The sequence below is a fragment of the Gossypium arboreum genome, chromosome 8 (assembly GCF_025698485.1).
Source record: "Gossypium arboreum isolate Shixiya-1 chromosome 8, ASM2569848v2, whole genome shotgun sequence".
NCBI lineage: Eukaryota > Viridiplantae > Streptophyta > Magnoliopsida > Malvales > Malvaceae > Gossypium > Gossypium arboreum.
This window is the reverse complement of record NC_069077.1, coordinates 52,278,230-52,299,149: the sequence shown is the minus strand read 5'-3', so window position 1 is coordinate 52,299,149 and position 20,920 is coordinate 52,278,230. Positions and strand designations below refer to the sequence as shown.

Here is a 20,920-nt window from a genome sequence, read left to right as displayed (position 1 = left end):
TGTCTTGATGAATTGTTAAGGTGATTGGCCTGTGGAAAACTTTGTTTATAGTTATCTTATACCTATTTTTCATATGTTTTATTATTTTATGCTCAATTGGTATATACATGCTTATAATTATACTTTTCATTTATTCATTTTGGGAGTTGTTCAATGTTTTTGTTGTGCATTGTTGGTCATTTTAGATTATACTTTTTTAACATTACTAACAAGTTATATCAGTTATGCTCGATTGGTATATACTTTCTTATAATTATACTTTTCATTTGAATTATTAGGTAAAATTTTCTTTGATTTTTCTACTACCAACATTGTTATCTCTGATTTTTCTATTCTGAGTACAATTCTATTTTTTCCATTGCTTGTATTCTACACCATAGGTTCTATTGCATTCCCTAGTAGTGCTAAAGTGGTGTTTCCATTTTATCTAACATTCCTGAGGAATGTTGATGATATTGGAACTTATGCATGGGGTGCAGCCATGCTAGCAACTCTCCATTGTAGCTTCGAAAACTACAAATCACAGGAAAGAGATCCATATGTTAATTTTCATTTTAGTACGGTGAGGATAGAAGTTATATTTATAGTTTCATTTTTTTAGTAGTTTTTCTCTTTATTTTATGTGGATTAACATTTTATTTTTCTTTGTTGTAGGTATTTATAATAGAGCACATACCGTAGGTTGCATCTCAATTGCTTCATTCCCCGCTAAAGAAATAAATGAAATTGTCATAGCCAAGGATAAGAAAAATTGTCCTAAGGACTTCCCGCCGCTAGTTGGATGGCATGAAAAGCTGATCATACCACCCAAGAACCACAAAAATCACCCAATTGTTTTTGAATTTGATAAGTATTTTAGAAATTTAAGGTCAACTAGAGTAAGTGAAATCATTTTCTTCTTTCTAATGATTTGATTTTAATTCTTTCAAATGACTTTTATTTTTTATTCTTTCCTATTTCAATGTTTCAAATAGGTTCTCTGGACCCCCTATTCTAGACTACCCAGAAATTTTTTACCTTCTCTATATGATGGCCAAACGCCCCTGCAATGGGCTTTGACATCTCTTATATCTTTGGAAAAGGTAATTATCCATGATCCTATGGTGTCGAAGCAAAACAACTACATGTATTTGATCATCTTCAATCCATGATGGGTCTTATCCCTAATATTCACAAAAGACATGATAATTGTAAAAAAAAAAACACAAATATATGGGAGGAAAGAAAAGAGATTGAATTCTTGTACATGAAAAATTCATTTCAATATTGTTTGATTGTTGGTAATGTTTATATATTGCAGGTAATCTTGAAATGTTTTTTCTTTTGTATTCTAATTTTTTTTTCTTGCTTGTTACTTCCTTTGTATTCTGATTTTTTTAGAATGTCATAGATATAAAGAATGACTATTGGGGAATGATGACCCCATGCAATGAGAAAAAATGATTCCTAGCTCCCAGAGCAAATATGGACAAGTATACAGCAGAGCTACTAGTTTTAGGGGGAATCATCTCATTGAAATTGTAAATAAAAAACCTAAGCGGAAGACTTATCTCTGTAAAGAAGAGTTGGGAAATATTCTACCCACTAGCGTAAAAAGACAATTGTGAACGCCACCCTTTCTTTCAAAATCCATATTTAGAAGGGGCAGTATTATTGTAACACCCATAAATCGTCTCCGTCATCAGACTGAGGTCACGAGGTATTACGATAACTTTTCTAACATTTACAACTACTTACAAAACAAATATTCAATTGAATTTACAAATTATCAAATACAATCCATTCACAATAAACATACATTTATGAGCCTTAAATCGAGTTGACAAGACCTTAAAAATAGATTGGAAACATTCTTAGGATCAATTCAAAACAAAAATGGAAAAGTTAGGAAAAAGTTAAAGATTCTAAAAACAAGGGACACACGACCGTGTGACCAAGCCGTTTGTCACAGCCCAAACCGTGTGGATATTCGAAGTCTAGACACACAACCGTGTCCCAGCCCATGTGTTCGCCTGTGTGTATATTTGAATTAAGGTCACATGACCATGTCGCAAGCCGTATGCCTGACCGTGTTCAAAATTTTTTAGATACATACGGCTGTGTTGCATGCCATGTGCCAAACCGTGTGTACCTTGCACCTAAAATCATTAAGACACACGGCCGTGTGTGTCACACGGCCATGTGACAGTCCGTGTCTCAGGCCGTGTGTACTCAAATTTGCTTCCTAAACAAGGCATAAATCACACCTATCTTAAGTAACAAACCAAGCATAAATAGCCATATAAACATCACCAAAAACACTCCCCAAATAAGCAAAACAAGTCAATTTCCTATAATTTATGTGCCTAACCAATATGTCATTCAAAGGCACCTCAAAAAAATTTTAACATTTCATAAAAAAGTTAAGAACAAATGACAGAATCTACTCATTCATACTCAATCAAACTTCAACCAAATAGCAAAATATAACCAATCTCACCAAGTTTCCATAAACAAAACATTTACCAATTCACATCAATATTTATACACATTCAAAAGAGTCAAGTTTATAACCATTTCCAAGCTTTTGTTGCAAGACAAAACATAACTCAAAATTTTATATGACATTCTATGCAACTAACCATATATCAAAAGACCATTATTCAAATATCATTATCCCAGGTACATGCCAAGTCATACAAAAAGAAATACATCACCAACATTGAGTTTGAGATTGATGTTGGATGTTGATTCGGCAATCGAAATAAATACCTAACCTGTACAAAAAGGAATGATCAACTATAGATTAATTTAAATAGGTACATAAGAGTTTAATACTCCATCAATTCTCATATCTAATATATTTATATTAGTTGTTATCACATAGTGCACAATAAGTCCTATTGACATTTCATATGCAAATTCAAGCCATCTTTCATTTCCTAACTATCATCAAGGGATGATACAAACATTTTCAATATTAACCAACCAGTTATTAGCACCTAGTGCTCGACTGATTAACCATAATAGAGTTTTTCACCCAACGCTAGTCAAATAACCAACAATAATTGTGCCTTGCACTAGTTGAATAATTGACAAATAATTGTAGCCAACGCTAGTCGAATAACCAGAAATATAAATTACACCCTTGCAAGTCCATAATATCACATTAAATAATTCAATATCACATTTCATAATTCAATATCACATTCACCTCAATTAACTACTAATCATGCATTGATTAATTCCATAATGCCACATTTCATATACATAATTATACAATCTTAACAATATCCATTCAATAGAAATTATCCAATTACACAATTAAGAACATAGTTTAATAATAATTAAAAATTATCTAATTAAATTAAATAAATTACGTTTGAGTTCTAGGACTACGAACTTACCAAAATACGACAGATGCTAAAGATCGGAGATAGCTACTCGGTGACCTTTTCTTTTCCATGGTTGATACCCGATCTATTCTTCTCTTGATCTAAGTTTAACAATTTAATTCAATTACTCCATTTGAATACTATAATTTTTATTTCAATTCAATCAATTACTCTTAAATCATATTTATACATTTAACCTTCAACAATTGGGAATTACACAATTCCGTCATTAACATCAAAATTAACTTAATCACATCTTCATTTAATTTCCATAGCTAACCAAATATATATATAATTTTTTAACAATCCCTACATTCCTGAATTTTATAACTTAACACCATACTAATTTAATTTATAGCATTTAATTCCTTAAAAGCTAATACTAACAAAACTCATGGAACAAAATATTTTAATTGCTCACAAAACTTGGTAATTCAACCCAAAATTTTTAGCACAAAGAACAACTTCCAAAACAATCCCTAAACTTCACATAATTAAAAATGTAACCCCATATTTTCAATTTTTTTTCCATAATTTAGTTCTCAACGTACAATTTCATGAATTCTGTTAGGATTTTAACCCGATTAAGTAGTGAACAAGTAAAATAACGGAATAAATTGAGAAATTGAACACACAAATTTAACGTGGAAAAACCCCTCCAAAGAGGATAAAAAACCACGGGCAAAGATAATTTTACTATAATGGCAAAAAAACGAAGAGTACAAAAGATGGAGATAAAAACTAAACTTCGAAAACCCGAAAAATAAAGAACCCACAAAACGTAAACACAAAATTCTCTAAATGTGTTATGAGTTCTAATCTCTAATGGGTGTATATTCTAAGGTTGTAAAAGAGCCCATTTATAGGCTAAATTTATAAATCAAATAATAATAAAATAATCTAAACTAATCAGTGTTTGATTGAAACAAGTAAACAGAGTTTAACTGAAAGACTATTTTTCAAATTTGACTGAAAATAGGAGTCATATTTTAACAAATTAGCATTACAAATCATCTCAAATTCCTTCTAACTTTAAAAATTTACCAAAATAATATTAAGAACTTAGATTTTCTACCATAGTAATTTTTATTAACTACAATCATTCTACAAATTTCAATATGGGTATGCTAGTTCATGCTATTGGGTTTCCAAAAACATAAAATTCAAGTAAAAAGAACTAAAATCTACTGACCAAATGAAGCTTGCAACAATTTCAACCTTAATGCCGAAAGTTCTATCTTCTCCCTTAAATATTCGGCTTGCATGAAGAATAATGAAAATTGATTTTCATTTCATTTAATTTCCCCAATAACGATGTTTTGTTATTAATAATGTTTTTATATTATAAACTATTTATTAATAATAAATTTATAACATTTAAAATTTTAAGCCCCACCACCGTCCGCTACATAAATACATAGGTACAATTGCATTATAAATCCCTTACATTATAATATTAGTTAACATAATTATAACTAAACTTTATAATATATATTGAAATGCATATATAATAAAGTCATAGTCGGCCACTAATAAGATCACATATCTTATGGTCTATTTATTATGTAAGTCCTAAATATTTAATTCTATTTATAAATCCTACTTTATTTAATTAGGCGATTTAGCCCATGTACTCTAATTAAACACTCTTTCGTCAAAATTATATAACCAAAATTTAATTCATCTAATATAACTCTGTAAATACTTAATAAAAATATTCACGAGTCTAGTTTATAGAAACGAGGTCCAGATACCTCAATTTCCAAAATCATCGACTTTAGAACCGATACATTATACTTGTCTAACTTTCCAAATAATTAAAATTATTAGATCAACCTCAATATAATATTGTAATACCTTCCTAACTATGAATAAATAATATTCACTAATTCTATCATTGGAAAACAACATTCCAAAACCACCGTTTCCAATTTTACTGACTTTTGGGTCGTTACAATTATTACTAGGCTTCAGAAGTGTCATTGTTGTTCAAATATGATTCAATATTACCTCTTTAAAACTTTATTTCTTTAATGTTTCATTCTTTTTTTTTATATATATAATTATAACTCATTAATAATAACAACATCTATATTTTATCAAGATTTTTCTTAAAGTATATGTCGCGCCCCAAAATATAATGGGTTAATTGAAATAAGTAATTAAAAAATGACTTTGGCTTGAAGGTTAAGTTGTTAGTTCATTTCTTAGAGATCCTAGGTTCAAATCACTCCTATCCTTTTTCTTTTTTTTTTTTAAATTTAGTAAACTAGGATAAAAATCACACTAAAATAAATACTATTTGGTCGAGAAACTTGACAAGGATAGACAGTAGTATAATGGCCATCATGCCTCATTCTTCCCTTGCATAATTTAATTCAAGCCATCCCATCCTCAAAATCGTCCCTTTTATTTCTCTTTTAAATTTTGGGAAAATTGCTTTTGCCGCCGTAGGGTTCCTAAACCCTAGAAATTGAATCCAATCCCTAATTGAACTAGGATTTTGTTTTCTCTTCAAACCCAAATAGGATTTTCTTCCTTTTCCCCATTTCTTCTCTCTGTTTTTTTTCTTTCCTCTCTTTTACATCAAATTTTACATATTTTAGCTCTTGAATATTTTGTTTTTTTAAATTAAAATATCCTCACTCGATCGTTCTGCCGACTGATTTTAGAGTTATCATCAATAGAATCTCGATCTTTGTCAAGAATCAATAAGTACAATTCAATCCTGATAATTAAACCCAAATTCTCGTAGTATTTACATCTAATGTCAATCTTTCATTAATGTCAAACTTTCATTCAAATTAATGAATCTTTTATGAATCTTGTCGAAATTATTGGTAATCTTGATAAATCTTGGACACAAAAGTTAACCCGTGTATAAATATCATTTGAAGGACCCGTTTTAGGTGCATCAGATCATATTGGAACGTGAAAGGTGATGTTTGGGCTCCCGATAAAAGATGTGTGTTCTTTTACCAGTGAATCAAGGCTAACCGAGCCTAGGTTTGGGGCCACACGGCTTGGCCACACGGTCGTGTGACCCATATTTTGCAAATTTTATAGTTTTACCCAAAATTTTATGTTATGTTTAGTTTAGTCTATGTATAATCCCTGAATTGTTTCTAGAGTTTCTATTTGCTCAATTAAGTCCCTAATATTGCATTAATTTTGGATTTTGTGATTTAAGGCCTAAAGTGTTATTCATACATCATATGACACATGAAATTATATGTTTTCTATTAAAGTGCAATTGATAAACTATTAATATAGTTATCAGCCTACTAAGAACATGATAAGCATGTCTACTGTTATTGATGAATTGAGTACATGTTAAAACATGTCTACTGTTATTAACGAATTGAGTACACGTTATACATGTCTATTTCTAATGTTGAGTTGTTTTGTTACAAAACATGACATATTGCATTGCATGGGGTGGGACGATATGTACAGAGGAAAAATTGGTAGTTAATCTGCAAATTTATTGTGCACCCACAGCCCAATGGAAGTATTGTTCCTATTAACTGCAAATATGTTGTACATTCACAACCCATCGACAGCTTTTACCTACAAATATGTTGTGCATCTACAACCCAATGGCAAATTTTATCTGCGATATTTTGCTATGTATTCACAATCCAGTGGAAATTTTTATCTGCGAATTTTGCTGTGTATCCACAACCTAGTGGCAGATTTTATCTATGAATCTTACTGTGCACTCACAACCTAGTGGCAATTTATTGGCAAACCAGTGATAGTTAAACCACAACCCAGAGTAATAAGGATGTTTGAGTTCAAGGGAACTCCCAGTGAGGTGTGTTGTGGATTTGGGTAAGATCTATTTTTTAATAAATTGAAATTGCATTGCATTCAAAAGCATTTACATGGCTATGAACACTGGGATATTATGTTGATTAGTTTATTTGAATTATCGATATTTTGTGTTGCTAATTAATTGTGATTTATTCTATGAGTTGATATTCTGCATGATTTGTCTACTGTTTGCACTGGTTTTCTTGTGATTGAAGTTAAGCTGAGCTTCATAAGCTCACTCCCCCATTATTTCTATCTATACAGATAACCCACTAAAATAAGACGCAGGCTTGGCATATGGAGAGCTACGCTCGGATTAATTTTTATTAAAAGTATTTTAGATTTTCTACTTGAAATTTCTGTTAATTTGGGAATTGTATTGCTTTATTTGAATTGTGGCATAAGACTTCTATTTTGGATTATGTAGCATGCATGGTATTTAATTCAATTTAAGGATATTGAACTATGGATTTTAAATTATACATGAAATATGATTTTTATTAAAACTAAATTAGATATCACTTTTTTTCCGCTGCTAGATTATAAATAAAATTTTGAGTAATAATTAAATTAGAAATTAACTAAGTTTTCAAAAATAGTCACCGTTACAAGGAATACGTTTTACTTAAACGGTTTTGTTAAACTCGTGAGTATTTATGAAAATTGGCTAAATTTTTCTTCTAAAATAAAAAAAAATGTTTAAATATGGTTGTTTTATAAGTCACTGATCATACTAGGCCATTTCAGTGGCTGATGTAATCTCCCAAACTCCAGCTTAACTTCTAGGCCAAGTTGGGGAGGTTACAATATATGTCTAACTACTGTCTTTGATGCTTGTGTTTATATCTATTCTCTCAAATGGTATTATACCCCACGATATAGTATAAGAATTTCTTTTTATTTGTTTAACTAACATCTACTAAATAATATTTCCTAGAAAAGAAGATGCAACAATCTAAAACTTTTATAAGAAAAATAAAATAAATAACGAAAAGATGATAATAATATTAATGGATTGCACAATGTAATTTTTAACTAATTTTGAGATATCTCCTAACAATATTTCTTAATTCTTAGAACTCTAAAATATTATGTGGAAACCAACATTGGAATCATTTAATTATAATGATGTTTATAAATCTAATTAGTAGTTGACTTATTCTAGAGTTTCCAATAACAAACCAGCTTTATGATCCTATATTATAGTATTTCGATTACTATCATCCTACATGAATTAAGTAAAATAATAATATGGAATTTATAATATCAGCTTTATAAAAAAAATGTTATATAGAGTGTTTAATAGTTTTATAATATTTTTTTATAAAATGTTTAATGTCTTCTTCCACGATGTGTCTCACAAATAGTGAAGACTTAAGAATAATTAAACGATCAGCATCGCTAGCAGTATCTGTTGCAATATAGTCAAAAACCAAGTTGTGCTGTATCAATATGCATCAAAATATAGAATTTATTATTTGATACTTATATTATATTATATATTATATTTGTTGCATTTGCATTGTTATATAATAAAATTTAACATTATGTTAAACTAACAGATAAAAAAATGGAAATGAAATAGATTGAAAATGGAAGATATGTTAAAAATTTTAAAAATGGAACTTGTCAAAGTAATATTTGTTTAATCTTTGAGTGTTTAATTGGAGCAGTTAAAATCACGAGTGTTTAAAGCTTATCTTCTAAAAAATAATTTGAAAGCTTCACATACTGTGGGTAAATAAAATTATATAAACATGTATTTATAAGTGTTTCTATTAACACTAGGTTTTGGAAATGATAAACTTAAGGATTTGGGCATCCTATCGTGTACGAGCAACGTATGAAACAATTATTTAATATTTATTGCTTGAATTTTAGTTTGATTAGTATATGTATTGTTATTAATACATGAGGACGTAAGTTTGAGTGTGCTGAAGTATATTATCTTCCTATTTAAATGTTAGAGAGGGGCTATTAGTAGTTCTAGACATTATGCTAAAAAATAGCAAATATGATGAGAACCTATAATGAAATTGATAAAAAAATTATTTAGTATTTAATAAAATAAGATACTATAAATTTATTTATCCCTTAATAGTTACGAAACATAAAAAAAAGATCGTAACAGGAAAACAAAGGTAAGAATGAACAATTTTTAGTGGAATTAGTTAAAATATTCGGCGAATATGTAATAATTTAAGAAAATTGATAAATTACAACATTAGTCACTAAACTATGGAACTATGGGTAAATTTTCGTTTTGGTCACTTAACTAAAAAAGTTATAATTTGGTCACTAAACTATTTAAAAGTTTTCATTTCAGTCATTAGGCTGTATATGACTTTATTTGTTCACACTATTTGCACAAATTGAAAGCTCTCTTTTCCTTTCTCTTCTATAATTCATTTTTTTCTTCACGAAAGAACTTTGGACATCACGAATCTACGAATCAAAATTCAAAAAAAATTTTCGATCTCCAACACTGACCGTTAGATTGGCTTGGATCTAAGGTATATTCTTCTCCTTGTTGATGGGTACTAATCCACCATACCAATTGCTGAATCATTACTTGGAGCTCATTAGTGAAACTTAAAAAAAAAAACTTAATAGCCTAGTGACTCCAAACTTTTGAATAGTTCAGTGACTTAAATGAAAACTTTCGAATAGTTCAATAACCAAAACGAAAACTTACAAATAGTTTAGTGACTAATGGTGTAGTTTACCCTAAATTTTTTATTCAATACGCAAAATATTATCCTAACAACACCTAAAATTGCAATGGGACTATCCTATTGACACGCACAAGGTTGTTTATAAATCCAAGGGTAAGCTGATTGAGTCTTAACTCGAGTGACATCGACATAATTGCCAATACAGGAGGACGTGAGTTTGAGTGCGTTGAAGTGCATTAGTCCTCCTATTTAAGGGTTGGGGAGAGGATATGGGTAGGGGTAGTTAACAAAATTATATAAAATGTAACATCCTGATTTATTTAACTTTGATTATGTGAATTTTTCCATAAATGAGTATCGGTTAAATGATCTCTATGTGTGTTTGAAGTAATGGGTTTAAGTCTCGTTTATGGAAAATTCTGTTATTTTTAAACCTAGTCTTATCCTTGGCGATTTGGCTTATATTCTATTGCTAGTCAAATCATATCAAAATGAGCATACTGGTTTGAGTGGTAAGGTGTTAGCTTGCTTTACGGTCTCATGTTCAAATCCTCGTACGACCATGAATGATAATTTTTGTTACGGTTGTCTGATAGAATTTCAGTAGAGTTGGAACTCTGAGATAGTTGGATGTGGATTTGGTGGGATTAGGTTGGTTAGTGGGTTAGTGGGGAGTTGGGGGAAATTAGTGATATTGTGTTAAAATTTTTATTTTTCTTTTCCCAAAAATATTTCCTCTCTTCCTAACATTCCCCATTTTTCCCTTCTTTGCAATTTCTTTTCTTTTTTGTTTCCCTTCAAATCTGTCCACAACTTGTTATTCTTATCATTGCATCTAGATTTTCAGTGTTCTCCGTGTGGTTTTGGTAAGTGGGGTTTCACTTGTCTGTAGGTTTCGATTTCTGTAAGGTCGTTTGGATTTATTCTTTTGGTAAAAGCGTAATGGTGTAGTTAGGGAATCTAATTTTCTACAACCATTGCTATGTAGGAGAAAGCTGTGAAGCAGTGGGTTTCATTCCAACTGCCTAAATTGTGTCAGCGGAGGTTTTCGTCGACGGTAAGTTGGGTGCTTTGTCGAATTATTATTGATGAATTCATAAATTAAATTGCTAAAACGATGTCTAGTATACTATTTTAGGGTTCAAAAGTCTCGGGTTTACTGTGGCATAAAAAAAACTAGGTTTGTAACGAAAACGTAAGAAAATGAAGTTCGATGAAAGCCGAAAAAGTGCCCTGTCGACGCCACACGGGTGTGTGCTTAGCCCTGTGGTTGGCTATGTGCAACACACAGTCGTATGGTGGGTGAGTATATAGCCGTGTAGGTCATACGGCCTATGCCAATTTGGGTATGTAAGCTACATAGGCAGGGCCAATTTAGGCGTATGAGGCTACATGAGCATGTGGGCCCAAAATTTAGTATTTTACCCTAGGGTCACACAAGTCGTTTCGATCAACTATGGGCCTTTCGTAAGGTTGGTAAAGGAAGATCTACTAATCTGATAGACTGATTTGAGTATTTAAAAAACTGATATGTATGATTTGACTGTTTTGTATAAGTATGTATGATATATGAATACAGGCATGCAGGACATGCTAATTCTTTAATATTTGTTTATCTGTTATCTATATATCGGGTGGGATTTGTTTATGTGGAGGAAGTGTTATGTGAGGCAACATTTCGCCGATATACTGGCAGCTTGGCTACAAACTATTCTGATAAGTGTTGTATAGACACTATGTGGTGTGTACGGATGGGTGGGTGTTTTACACCCCACATGGTGTATTGGGATAGTCGAAGTTGGTGTGTAGAGGATGGGGGTAGGACTTTGCATATCGACATGATTCTATATGATTTGATTCTGTTAAGGACTTATGTCTACTTCTTTTGTGTTATGTTGGAAATCTGAATTATATGCATGTATGTTTCTGTTGAGTTACACATGAGCTTTTGAAAACTCACTTCTGTTGTCTGTTTTGTTCAGGTAATCCTAAAATGTGGACTCTTTTAGTAACAAATTAAACGGGATTTTCATTAGTACAATGTTGGTTTTATAAATCTCTTTTGTAACATCTCTAGATTTGACCATAATGTTTAGACCGGGTTTGGGGTGTTGCATAAAAAAATTAATGAGATAAAATATTTAATCCCTCAACTTTGTCAAATTTTTTCAATTTGGTCCTTAATACTTTTTTTGGTCATATTGTCTCAAAACTTGGACAATTCTTTTAATTTAGTTTCTAAATTTGAATTCCATTATAGTGTGTAATGATGTGATATTCTTATAAATGCTATGTCATCTACCGAAAATTAAAAAAATTATTAAAAATTTTAGGTATAACATGCCACAAACTCATAGTATCGTACCATCACAATTTAATGGAGTCTAAATTTAAGAATTAAATCAAAAATTTATCAAATTTGAAACTAATATAATTAAAAAATCACATTTAAAAATTACAATAGAAGGATTAGATGTTTTATTCAAAATCCATGTGCAACCTTGGTTGACTTAGAATATTTAAATCACCATTATTGTCATTTAATAAGCAGGGTCGCCTTTGTTCACATGCATTTTTGCATTTTATTACCTCAACCATTTTATATGGTAATTGTGGTTATTACGACTCAACTACTTGGAAATATATAATTCTTCAATTCTGAAGAAATAAATAAAAGAGAAGGGCGTGGTTAGAATGCTAAAAAAAAATGAAAAAAAAAGGTTTAATTCTTCCTTCAGTCCAAATACTTTTTGGACATTAAAACTTAATATTTCTGTTTTTATTTCTAGGTATTTGTCTTGTTTGTTAATTCCATTAATGAACTTTCATAAAAATAATTATTAAGATTCAATTGTTATTAATTGGATTTGTATTTTAAAATTATAGAGATTAAATTCTTGGAGACAAATGTTTTGAACATTGAATAAGGAATTTTATTAGGGAGTAGTTGTCCTTGATCATAGCTCTGACGGAGAGGCAGCATTTTCAGCAATGGGGGATATTATTAAATGAAAAATGCAGTCAAGGTGAAGTATGCAATTTTGAATTGATTTTACTAAATTTATAGTTGGAACAAATCAGCACTTTTCATGTGTGTGTTGACTTGGACGTCCACTATTGTTTTGGGCCAAAGCAGAAACCACTTTTTAGCTACTTTGTCGCCCGTTTTCGTGGGGGAAGAAACACATGTGAATGGAAGACCAATTACAAATTCACAATTAAATATTTATTTTGATAATTCATAAATAAAGATAGAAAATTAACTATTTATTAATATTTTTCTTTCAAACAATTCAATTAAAATTGCATACCAAATTAGAAAAACAATGCATAAAATTGGAATAGGATCAAAATTTCAAAATAATTATTTTGGCCTTTGTAATATGCAAAACTTCTCAATTTGGCACCTCAATAATTTTTTTGGTCACTTTGGCCCATGTGCTTTCCTTTTTATTCATCACGTTGCCCCAATTTGAATTTCTGTTAAGAAAATCTCCTCGGCTAATCAAACACTGCCGCATGTCAGGAAAAATTCAAATTTCCTTTAAAATATTAAAAAAATCTTAAATATTAACAAAAACCTAGAAATACTAAAAATACAAAGAATTCTCTAAAAGTTTTCATAAAATTCTAAAAATTTTTGAAAACATTAATCTCTAAAACAAACCTAAGAATTTGAGATTTTCTTTTATTTTTTAAATTAAAAATAGTATGAAATTAATAGAAATATAATTTATGACTTGGACATAAAAAGTACCAGGTTCATCCCATCAAAATTTAAAAATATTTTAGAATATTATTATTTGATGAACCCGACGTACCTTTGCCAAGATTTATTCTGTAAGCATTTTTCAACAATTTTATACTTCATTGTAATTTCAAAATAAATTCTCAATTTTCCATTTTGAATTTTAAATTTTGAATTTTTTATAACATTAGGTTTTTATTTTTATTTTATTGGAATCTTTTGAAGTTCTACATAATTATCATTTTAAAAATATTTATTATATTTTTCATTAATAAATTATTAGATTTTCAATTTTTAGATACTTTAAGGGTTTTTTTATCATTTATGATTTTTTAAAAATTTTGAAGTTTCTCATAATTATCATTTACAAAAAATATATAGTTTTACAATTTTTCAAAAATAAATTATGACCTTTTAAGTTTTTTAAAATTTCAAAGTTTTCAGATACTGTTTTGGATTTTTATGATTTTATTGAATTTTTATAGAATTTAACCAAATTTTTACTTTTTTTCTTGACATGTGTCAACGTTTCATTGATTAACTGAACATTTTTAAGGAAAATTTAGAATTGGCTACCAAATGGATAAAGGAAATTACACGGGCTAATCTTTTTTTTTTTTTCAAAATACCAAATTGAGAATTTGTCTATAATACAGGTGCCAAAATAGGTATTAAGTCAATTTTAAAATGATTGGTATTTTTTTAGGCTTAATGCTGACTTTGTCCCCCTCCCCTCAACGTACATTTATTTTCTCTTTTGATAGTTAAACTTTACTTTATCTCATTTTAATACCTAATTTATCATTTTATTATCAGATTTAATTCAATTTTCGTTATAACATTAAAAATTCAGTTGACATGCGACGTGAATCAGAATATACTACATGACACTTTCAGCCAATAAAAAGTGCCATATATCATTCAGGATTATTAAAAGTTAAAATTTAAAATTAAAATATAATATATAAAAAAGAATATTAAAAATTAAATATTTCTAAAAAGTACCTTTGGATAGTTCACCATGTTGTCTAATAATTTTAAATAATTTCAAATGTTCATAATTTTTAAATATTTGTATTTTTTGTAATTTTAAAATTATTATAAATTTCTAAAATTATATATTTTGGTTTTTTTATTTTTCAAATTTTGAGTTAAAGTTTTCAAAATTTCAATTTCTGGACTTTATATTTTTTAGTTAAACTTTTTTCTATTTTGTGAATTTTTGATTTATTGTTTTCAATTTTTAGAATTTAGTGTCTTTTATTTTTTTGAAATTTATTACAAAATTTCTAGAATATATATTGAGAGAAGAATATATATTTCTTTAATTTTAATTTTTTCAATTTTCTAAAATTTAAATATTTTTTCCATTTTTACAAAATTTTAAATTTTTTGAAAATGTGAATTATTTATATATTATATATGATTTTTTTTACTTTTTAATCAATTAAAAATATATAAGAAGACAGACGTCGCCTATATTCTATTGGTACAATGTGTCCGTCTTTTAATTTTCAATGGTGTGGGCCAATTTGAACAATAGAGGATGGTTTAAGTATAAAAAAAATAATTAAGCATTAAAGTGAAAGGGAGCATTAAGTTTTTTGTAATAAGAAATGTTATTTAGGAAAACCCTCCTTCACTAGACTTACGGCATCAAATTGCATAATAATAAAAACTAGTGGACCTTTGATTCAACTATCAAGTTGGAAACCTAAATTGTAAAATCTGAGGTTCTTGCTATATATATCTTACCTTCAACAATGGCGGCCAGAAGTTGTTTTCTTAGATTCAAGCTTAATTTCTCGACCCACTTTTGTTATATATTCATAACACTTGCTAACCATTAAGGAGCCAAGTAGCCAAATTCTAGCGGGATTCATTACATGGGCCGACAAAATGGCTCTTCTCACGGATTCCGCGGTCTCCCACTATCCTCATCTTTCCCATATTGTCGGTTAAAGTATAAATTTGTTATGCATTATTATGTTGTTTTTTTCTCTCACCAAAAAGTCATAATTTTATAAAAATTGGTTGTTATATTATTAAGCGAATTAATTTAGTTTTTATATTAGTAAAAATAATTAAATGAGTTTAAATTGTAATATAGTTAATATTTATTATAGAAAAATATCTTTAATTTTATTTTTAATAGCATTTCTATTTCAAACAAAAAAATTATTTATAGAATAATAAAAAATAAAAATATTAATTCTATTAAACAATAAATGTTAATTTTATCAATTTAACCTTATTTAATTCTTTTTAATAGTACAAAATTAAATTGATTCATTTAATGATAGATGGATCGATTTGCTTAAATTCTTCTTATAGAAGGATTCTAAAATAACAATTGATAATAAATATTAAGATTCTAATTTTAATTTCATAGATATGACAACCAAGTGATTAGTTGTGATATATTACTACTCTAGATATGGTGCATATATTAATTTAAAAGTTATGTTTTAATTATTTTTATTAAAGTAGTGTTTGAAAAGACGTTTAATAATTGAATTTGGATGTAACTATTTACAATTATACAATTGTGACATGTTTGGGTAACTATTATAATTGTTGGATTCATTGAATTAGGTGTAATTGGAGCACACCAATTACACTTTCCAATTTTTAGGGAGAGAGTGAGAATTGGAGTAATTACACTCAAATTCAATTTTAAAAACTATTTTTATACAAGTTATAAAAATTATATTATAAGCATGAACACGTATAAGTGTTTAGAAGTGTTATAGAAAAAATATTATATTGTAAATCTTAAGAAATTATATTATAAAAATATTTTTGTATTTTATAAAGTTATAACAAAAAATTATATTATTTAAATCTTAAAAACTCTAAAGTTATGGTGAAAAAGTTTATAATTTACATGTTATAATATATTTATTTATAAAAGTCATGGCCAAGAATGGAGATAACTTATTTATTTATCCATCAGTGGTAGAGCTAGAATTTTTTTGAGGCGTAATTAAATTATATATATTTAGCAAAATGTAATTTCATCATTTTAATCATTTATATCTTTATAATTTTTAAATGATTAAATCAAATTTTATTATTTTTGGGGTTAAAGTGCAATTTTTCTTTTTACTAATTTAAAATTTTATAAATTATAAAGGGCTTAAATTAAAATTTTCTATTTTAGAGGGGTTGGGGTCCTGCTAGCCCCATTGGTTCCGCCATTGTTTTCCATACTATATATTATAAAATATATATACCTATTAATAAAAAAATGTTATAGCTTTTTTATCATAACTTATTTATAAAAAATAATTTTCTAAAATTATGAAAAATTTTCTATCATTTATAAGAAGTGTAATAAATTTTTGAATAATTTATAAAACCATTTTGATAAAGGTTATATATTATAAATTTTATATTATTGTTTTTATTTAAATTACATATTATAAAAAGGATATAACTTAATATAAGTTTTTTCCTAATTAAGTTTATATAATTAAAACTACAAATTACTTAGACTGTGAACTCAAATATTATTAAATCGATACTACTTATGTAAATGGAAAAGTTTTTCTTGCACCATATTGTGAGGTATTATACTATTTGAGAAAAATTGTGTCAGACACAAGCATCATAGACAATTTACGAGCTCTTTAATTTCAGACAATAAAGACTTCAAAATGTGATTGAGAAAATATTTGTTATTTAAAAAAAAAATCACGTATTAACAATATCACATTAACATGCATATTTCATAACTTCAATTGTAACCTCTACAACTCGATCTAAATATTAAACTTGAATTTAGGAGATTACATCAATTTTTATTTAATAATTTGTTATGAAAAAAGAATGTATTACATTTAGAAACCATTGAAGAACCCTACAAATTGGTCATTGGTGTAATTTTTGTCTCTTTTATATTTAACTTTAGTTCCCAAAGCTGTCAAAAGTAAATTGACGAAAAAGTGATAAAGAAGCTTGAATGGACCTGTTTTTTTGTTCATTGACCATTGCTTTTTTCCTTCCCTCTAAATGCTTCTCTGCCCCATTTATGTTGTAATAAACACATAACTAAATCATATTTTTCTTTTGAATAATATATATTTTAATATATTTAAATTAGAGATAATAATAAATTTAGTCCTCAATATTTATATTTTTATTAATTTAATTCTTATTTTTTATAGTTAAATTTAACCATTAAAAAATACTGACTAAAATATTAATTTTACCGATATTAATGTGATAACCAATATGAATCCACGTATACTTAATGCATACATGTTAGAACTTATCTTGTATGGGCATCAATAAATTTTTTTAAAAACCTCAAAATTCAAAAAATTAAAAATAAAAAGTTGATAATAAAACGGGTAAAAACTTGTACTGGACCTTTAAACTAAGAACAAGATCCGGTAAAAAAGAACAACGTCCAGTTTGTTTTCGGCTCTGTTGATCTCTAGGATTCTCGGGCTACATGGGTCCCAAAAGACTGAAGATTTGGCTTAGCCGCACCATTTTATCTTAGGAGCTGCTAGTGATGAGATGACTGATGAGGCTTGGTTTATTTATTTCCATGTTATCATTACAAATACAGAGTAATGAATCCTCTTCTTTTAATTTTCATATCATAGAGATAATTGTAGGAATAAAATAAATTATATTTGATTTTAGAAAACCTTGCTTTCCATGTATGAATAGTTGGGCCACTAACTAATAAACCTAATGATGATAGTGGTGGCATATCTTCTTCTTCTTCTTCTTTTCTTTTCTTTATGCTTTTTTTTTTTTTTTTTGGATTTGTGTTATCAAAGGTTGGATTGAGGAAGGTCTAAAGAAGAATCCCACCGACGATATATTTTTTCTTTTGCTCCATAACTTTTCCTCCCTTTAATACTCCTCCATTTACAATTTCAACATACAAAAAACCAAGAAAAGATCATACGGTATTTGAGATTGTTTGTTGTATGACAACAAGATGGGGAACTGTTTGTTTGGAGGCTTGGGGGAAGGTGATGGAGTGATCAAAGTCATAACATCAAACGGTGGAGTCATGGAGTTTTCAGGTCTCGTTACGGCAGGAACCATCACAGATGAGTTCCCAGGGCACGCCATTTTTCGAAGCCAAGATCTCTTTTGGAAACCACTGTTTCACCATGAAGAACTCCTCCCTGGGAAATCCTACTATCTACTTCCACTTCACAGCAAAGAAAGTTCAGGTAATAGCGGCCAGATTGTGCGAGAAGGCCATCTAAGGTCGAACAGCATCCCGGCATCTCTTGTTGCTCCTTACAGGATGTCATGTGATTATCAGGGTCAGGGGACACTGAAGAGGTCTCATACGGATGTTTTGTCGAGGCATGACGACAATGGGTTTTGGAAAGTGAAGTTAGTGATCACCCCAGAACAGCTGTTGGAAATTTTGTCACAGGAAGCTCGGACTCAAGAATTAATTGAGAGTGTTAGGACTGTCGCTAAGTGTGGAAATAGAGTTGAAACTTCTGTTGGATTTTCGGATCAATGGAGTTTGTCAAGCAGTAGGAATGCTTCTTCTAACAAAGATGGCTTGTTGTTAGACATCTAGAATTACAGTCTTACATTTTTCCTTCAACGTTAGACGATGTAAACAATTGAAATAGTAGTATGACTACTTGTGGTTGGATTATGAATGGGAATGGAGCGGGGTCAAGCTTCATGTTTGCATTAATGTTGCTTCTTCTAACAAAGATGGCTTGTTGTTAGACATCTAGAATTACAGTCTTACATTTTTCCTTCAACGTTAGACGACGTAAACAATTGAAATAGTGGCATGACTACTTGTGGTTGGATTATGAATGGGAATGGAGCGGGGTCAAGCTTCATGTTTGCATTAATGTTGGTTTTATTCATAATTGTTAAATGCACAAATTTAATTGTTTATCAAAACAAATGAACTACATTTTGAAAATCTTTGACATGAATTTAAGGGCACTATTCTTTTCACACTTGTGTGAAATAAGTGCCAGTAATTTAATGGCACTATTAAACTCAAATTAAAATGTCACATCATTTTTGTCTTGATATGTTCTTTCTGTCCTTTCCCGCTATCAACTACTCTATTAAATCTTTTCTGTTGATTCAAAATGAATCCTTAAATCTCTCTTTTTCTTTGCTTACAACCCCTAATTTTTTTGTCAAAATAATTAAATATCAGCCTCCATTCCTCAGAATTTTCATATTTTTCTCTTGAATCCCTAATTTTTCCCGCTCTAATCTGCTAATCTATCATCTTCGTCTTCGTCTCCATCTCCATCACTATTATCTCTTTGGCAAGGTATCATAAGCTATGCTAGAGGGAGATTTTTCTTAGAAAGTTTGATATAAAGGATAACATTATTTGATCATTTTCGTTTTCTAATTAAATGCTTTTAAGTTGAATCTACATCTTGACTTTTTTTATTATCTCAAGCTAAGTTTGAGTCTTTCTTCACATTATACGGAGGAAAATCAAACCATCTAGCGGACAATGGGATTAAGAGTAGGTTTCTGCATTGCTAAGGCTTTAGATTATTATCGTAGCGAGGACCACCCCTTATACCATGATCTAAATGCCTCCTACTGATAGAATTTAGAAGTTGCCTTTTGAATTTCGTGCACATCAATTTGGACTGCCATCATTGATTTTGTATGCAATAAGTTGCACTTTTATTGTCAATTTTTGTAAGAAATGCTTTCTAGATCGTTTTGTGGTGGCAATATCTACTTCATTCAACATGTTCTCCTCATTGGATCTAAATCCTCTCTTTTCATTATTTTCCCATTTGTAGGCCACCCGTCCTGTTCTTTCATAGACGAAAAAGGTGCTTATGTAGTCACATGTTAACTTGATGGCTTCATTCCTATGATGGTCATCACTGCTTAAAAATTTCATTTTCTAAATATATATATATATATAGATCTTAATTCAGGAGGACCAAAAGACAGCTGCTGCTGAGTTGGCTAATACAATGTTTAACTCAAATAAGGGGGGATGCCCAGGTATCATATATTACCTTTGGCTGACTATGGTTATCCTGACGCTTGTGTTTCCAATAGATGCTCTTACAGGGTCATGTATATTAAGGTAAAGAGCCGCCTCAATCCATTGCACTTTTTGAACCTATGGTGGTCCTTAGGGTATTCAATTTGACCTCAAACTTTTAGAATCTCATTAGCTAATTACGTTTGCTTGGGGAGTATCTGGTTTGAATCCTATATGTCATTTCTGCCCTGGATTCACTCCAGTTTTGTCGAAAAAGCTGATGAACAACCCTCATTTTATCAACAAAGTAATGTATCACTTCTAA

General features: G+C 29.3%; 1 protein-coding gene across 1 annotated transcript; it reads left to right on the top strand.

Annotated features, from left to right (window-relative positions):
- Positions 1-18,015: 18,015 nt before the first annotated feature.
- Positions 18,016-19,347, top strand: LOC108456282 (uncharacterized). Its single transcript, XM_017754876.2, has one exon. It carries the CDS (start codon positions 18,574-18,576, stop codon positions 19,177-19,179), a length of 606 nt encoding a protein of 201 aa, XP_017610365.1. The 5' UTR covers positions 18,016-18,573; the 3' UTR covers positions 19,180-19,347.
- The last annotated feature ends 1,573 nt before the right edge of the window (positions 19,348-20,920 follow it).

Excerpts from the sequence above, each read along its gene's own strand:
- LOC108456282 (XM_017754876.2), top strand. The coding sequence starts at position 18,574 with ATGGGGAACTGTTTGTTTGGAGGCTTGGGGGAAGGTGATGGAGTGATC.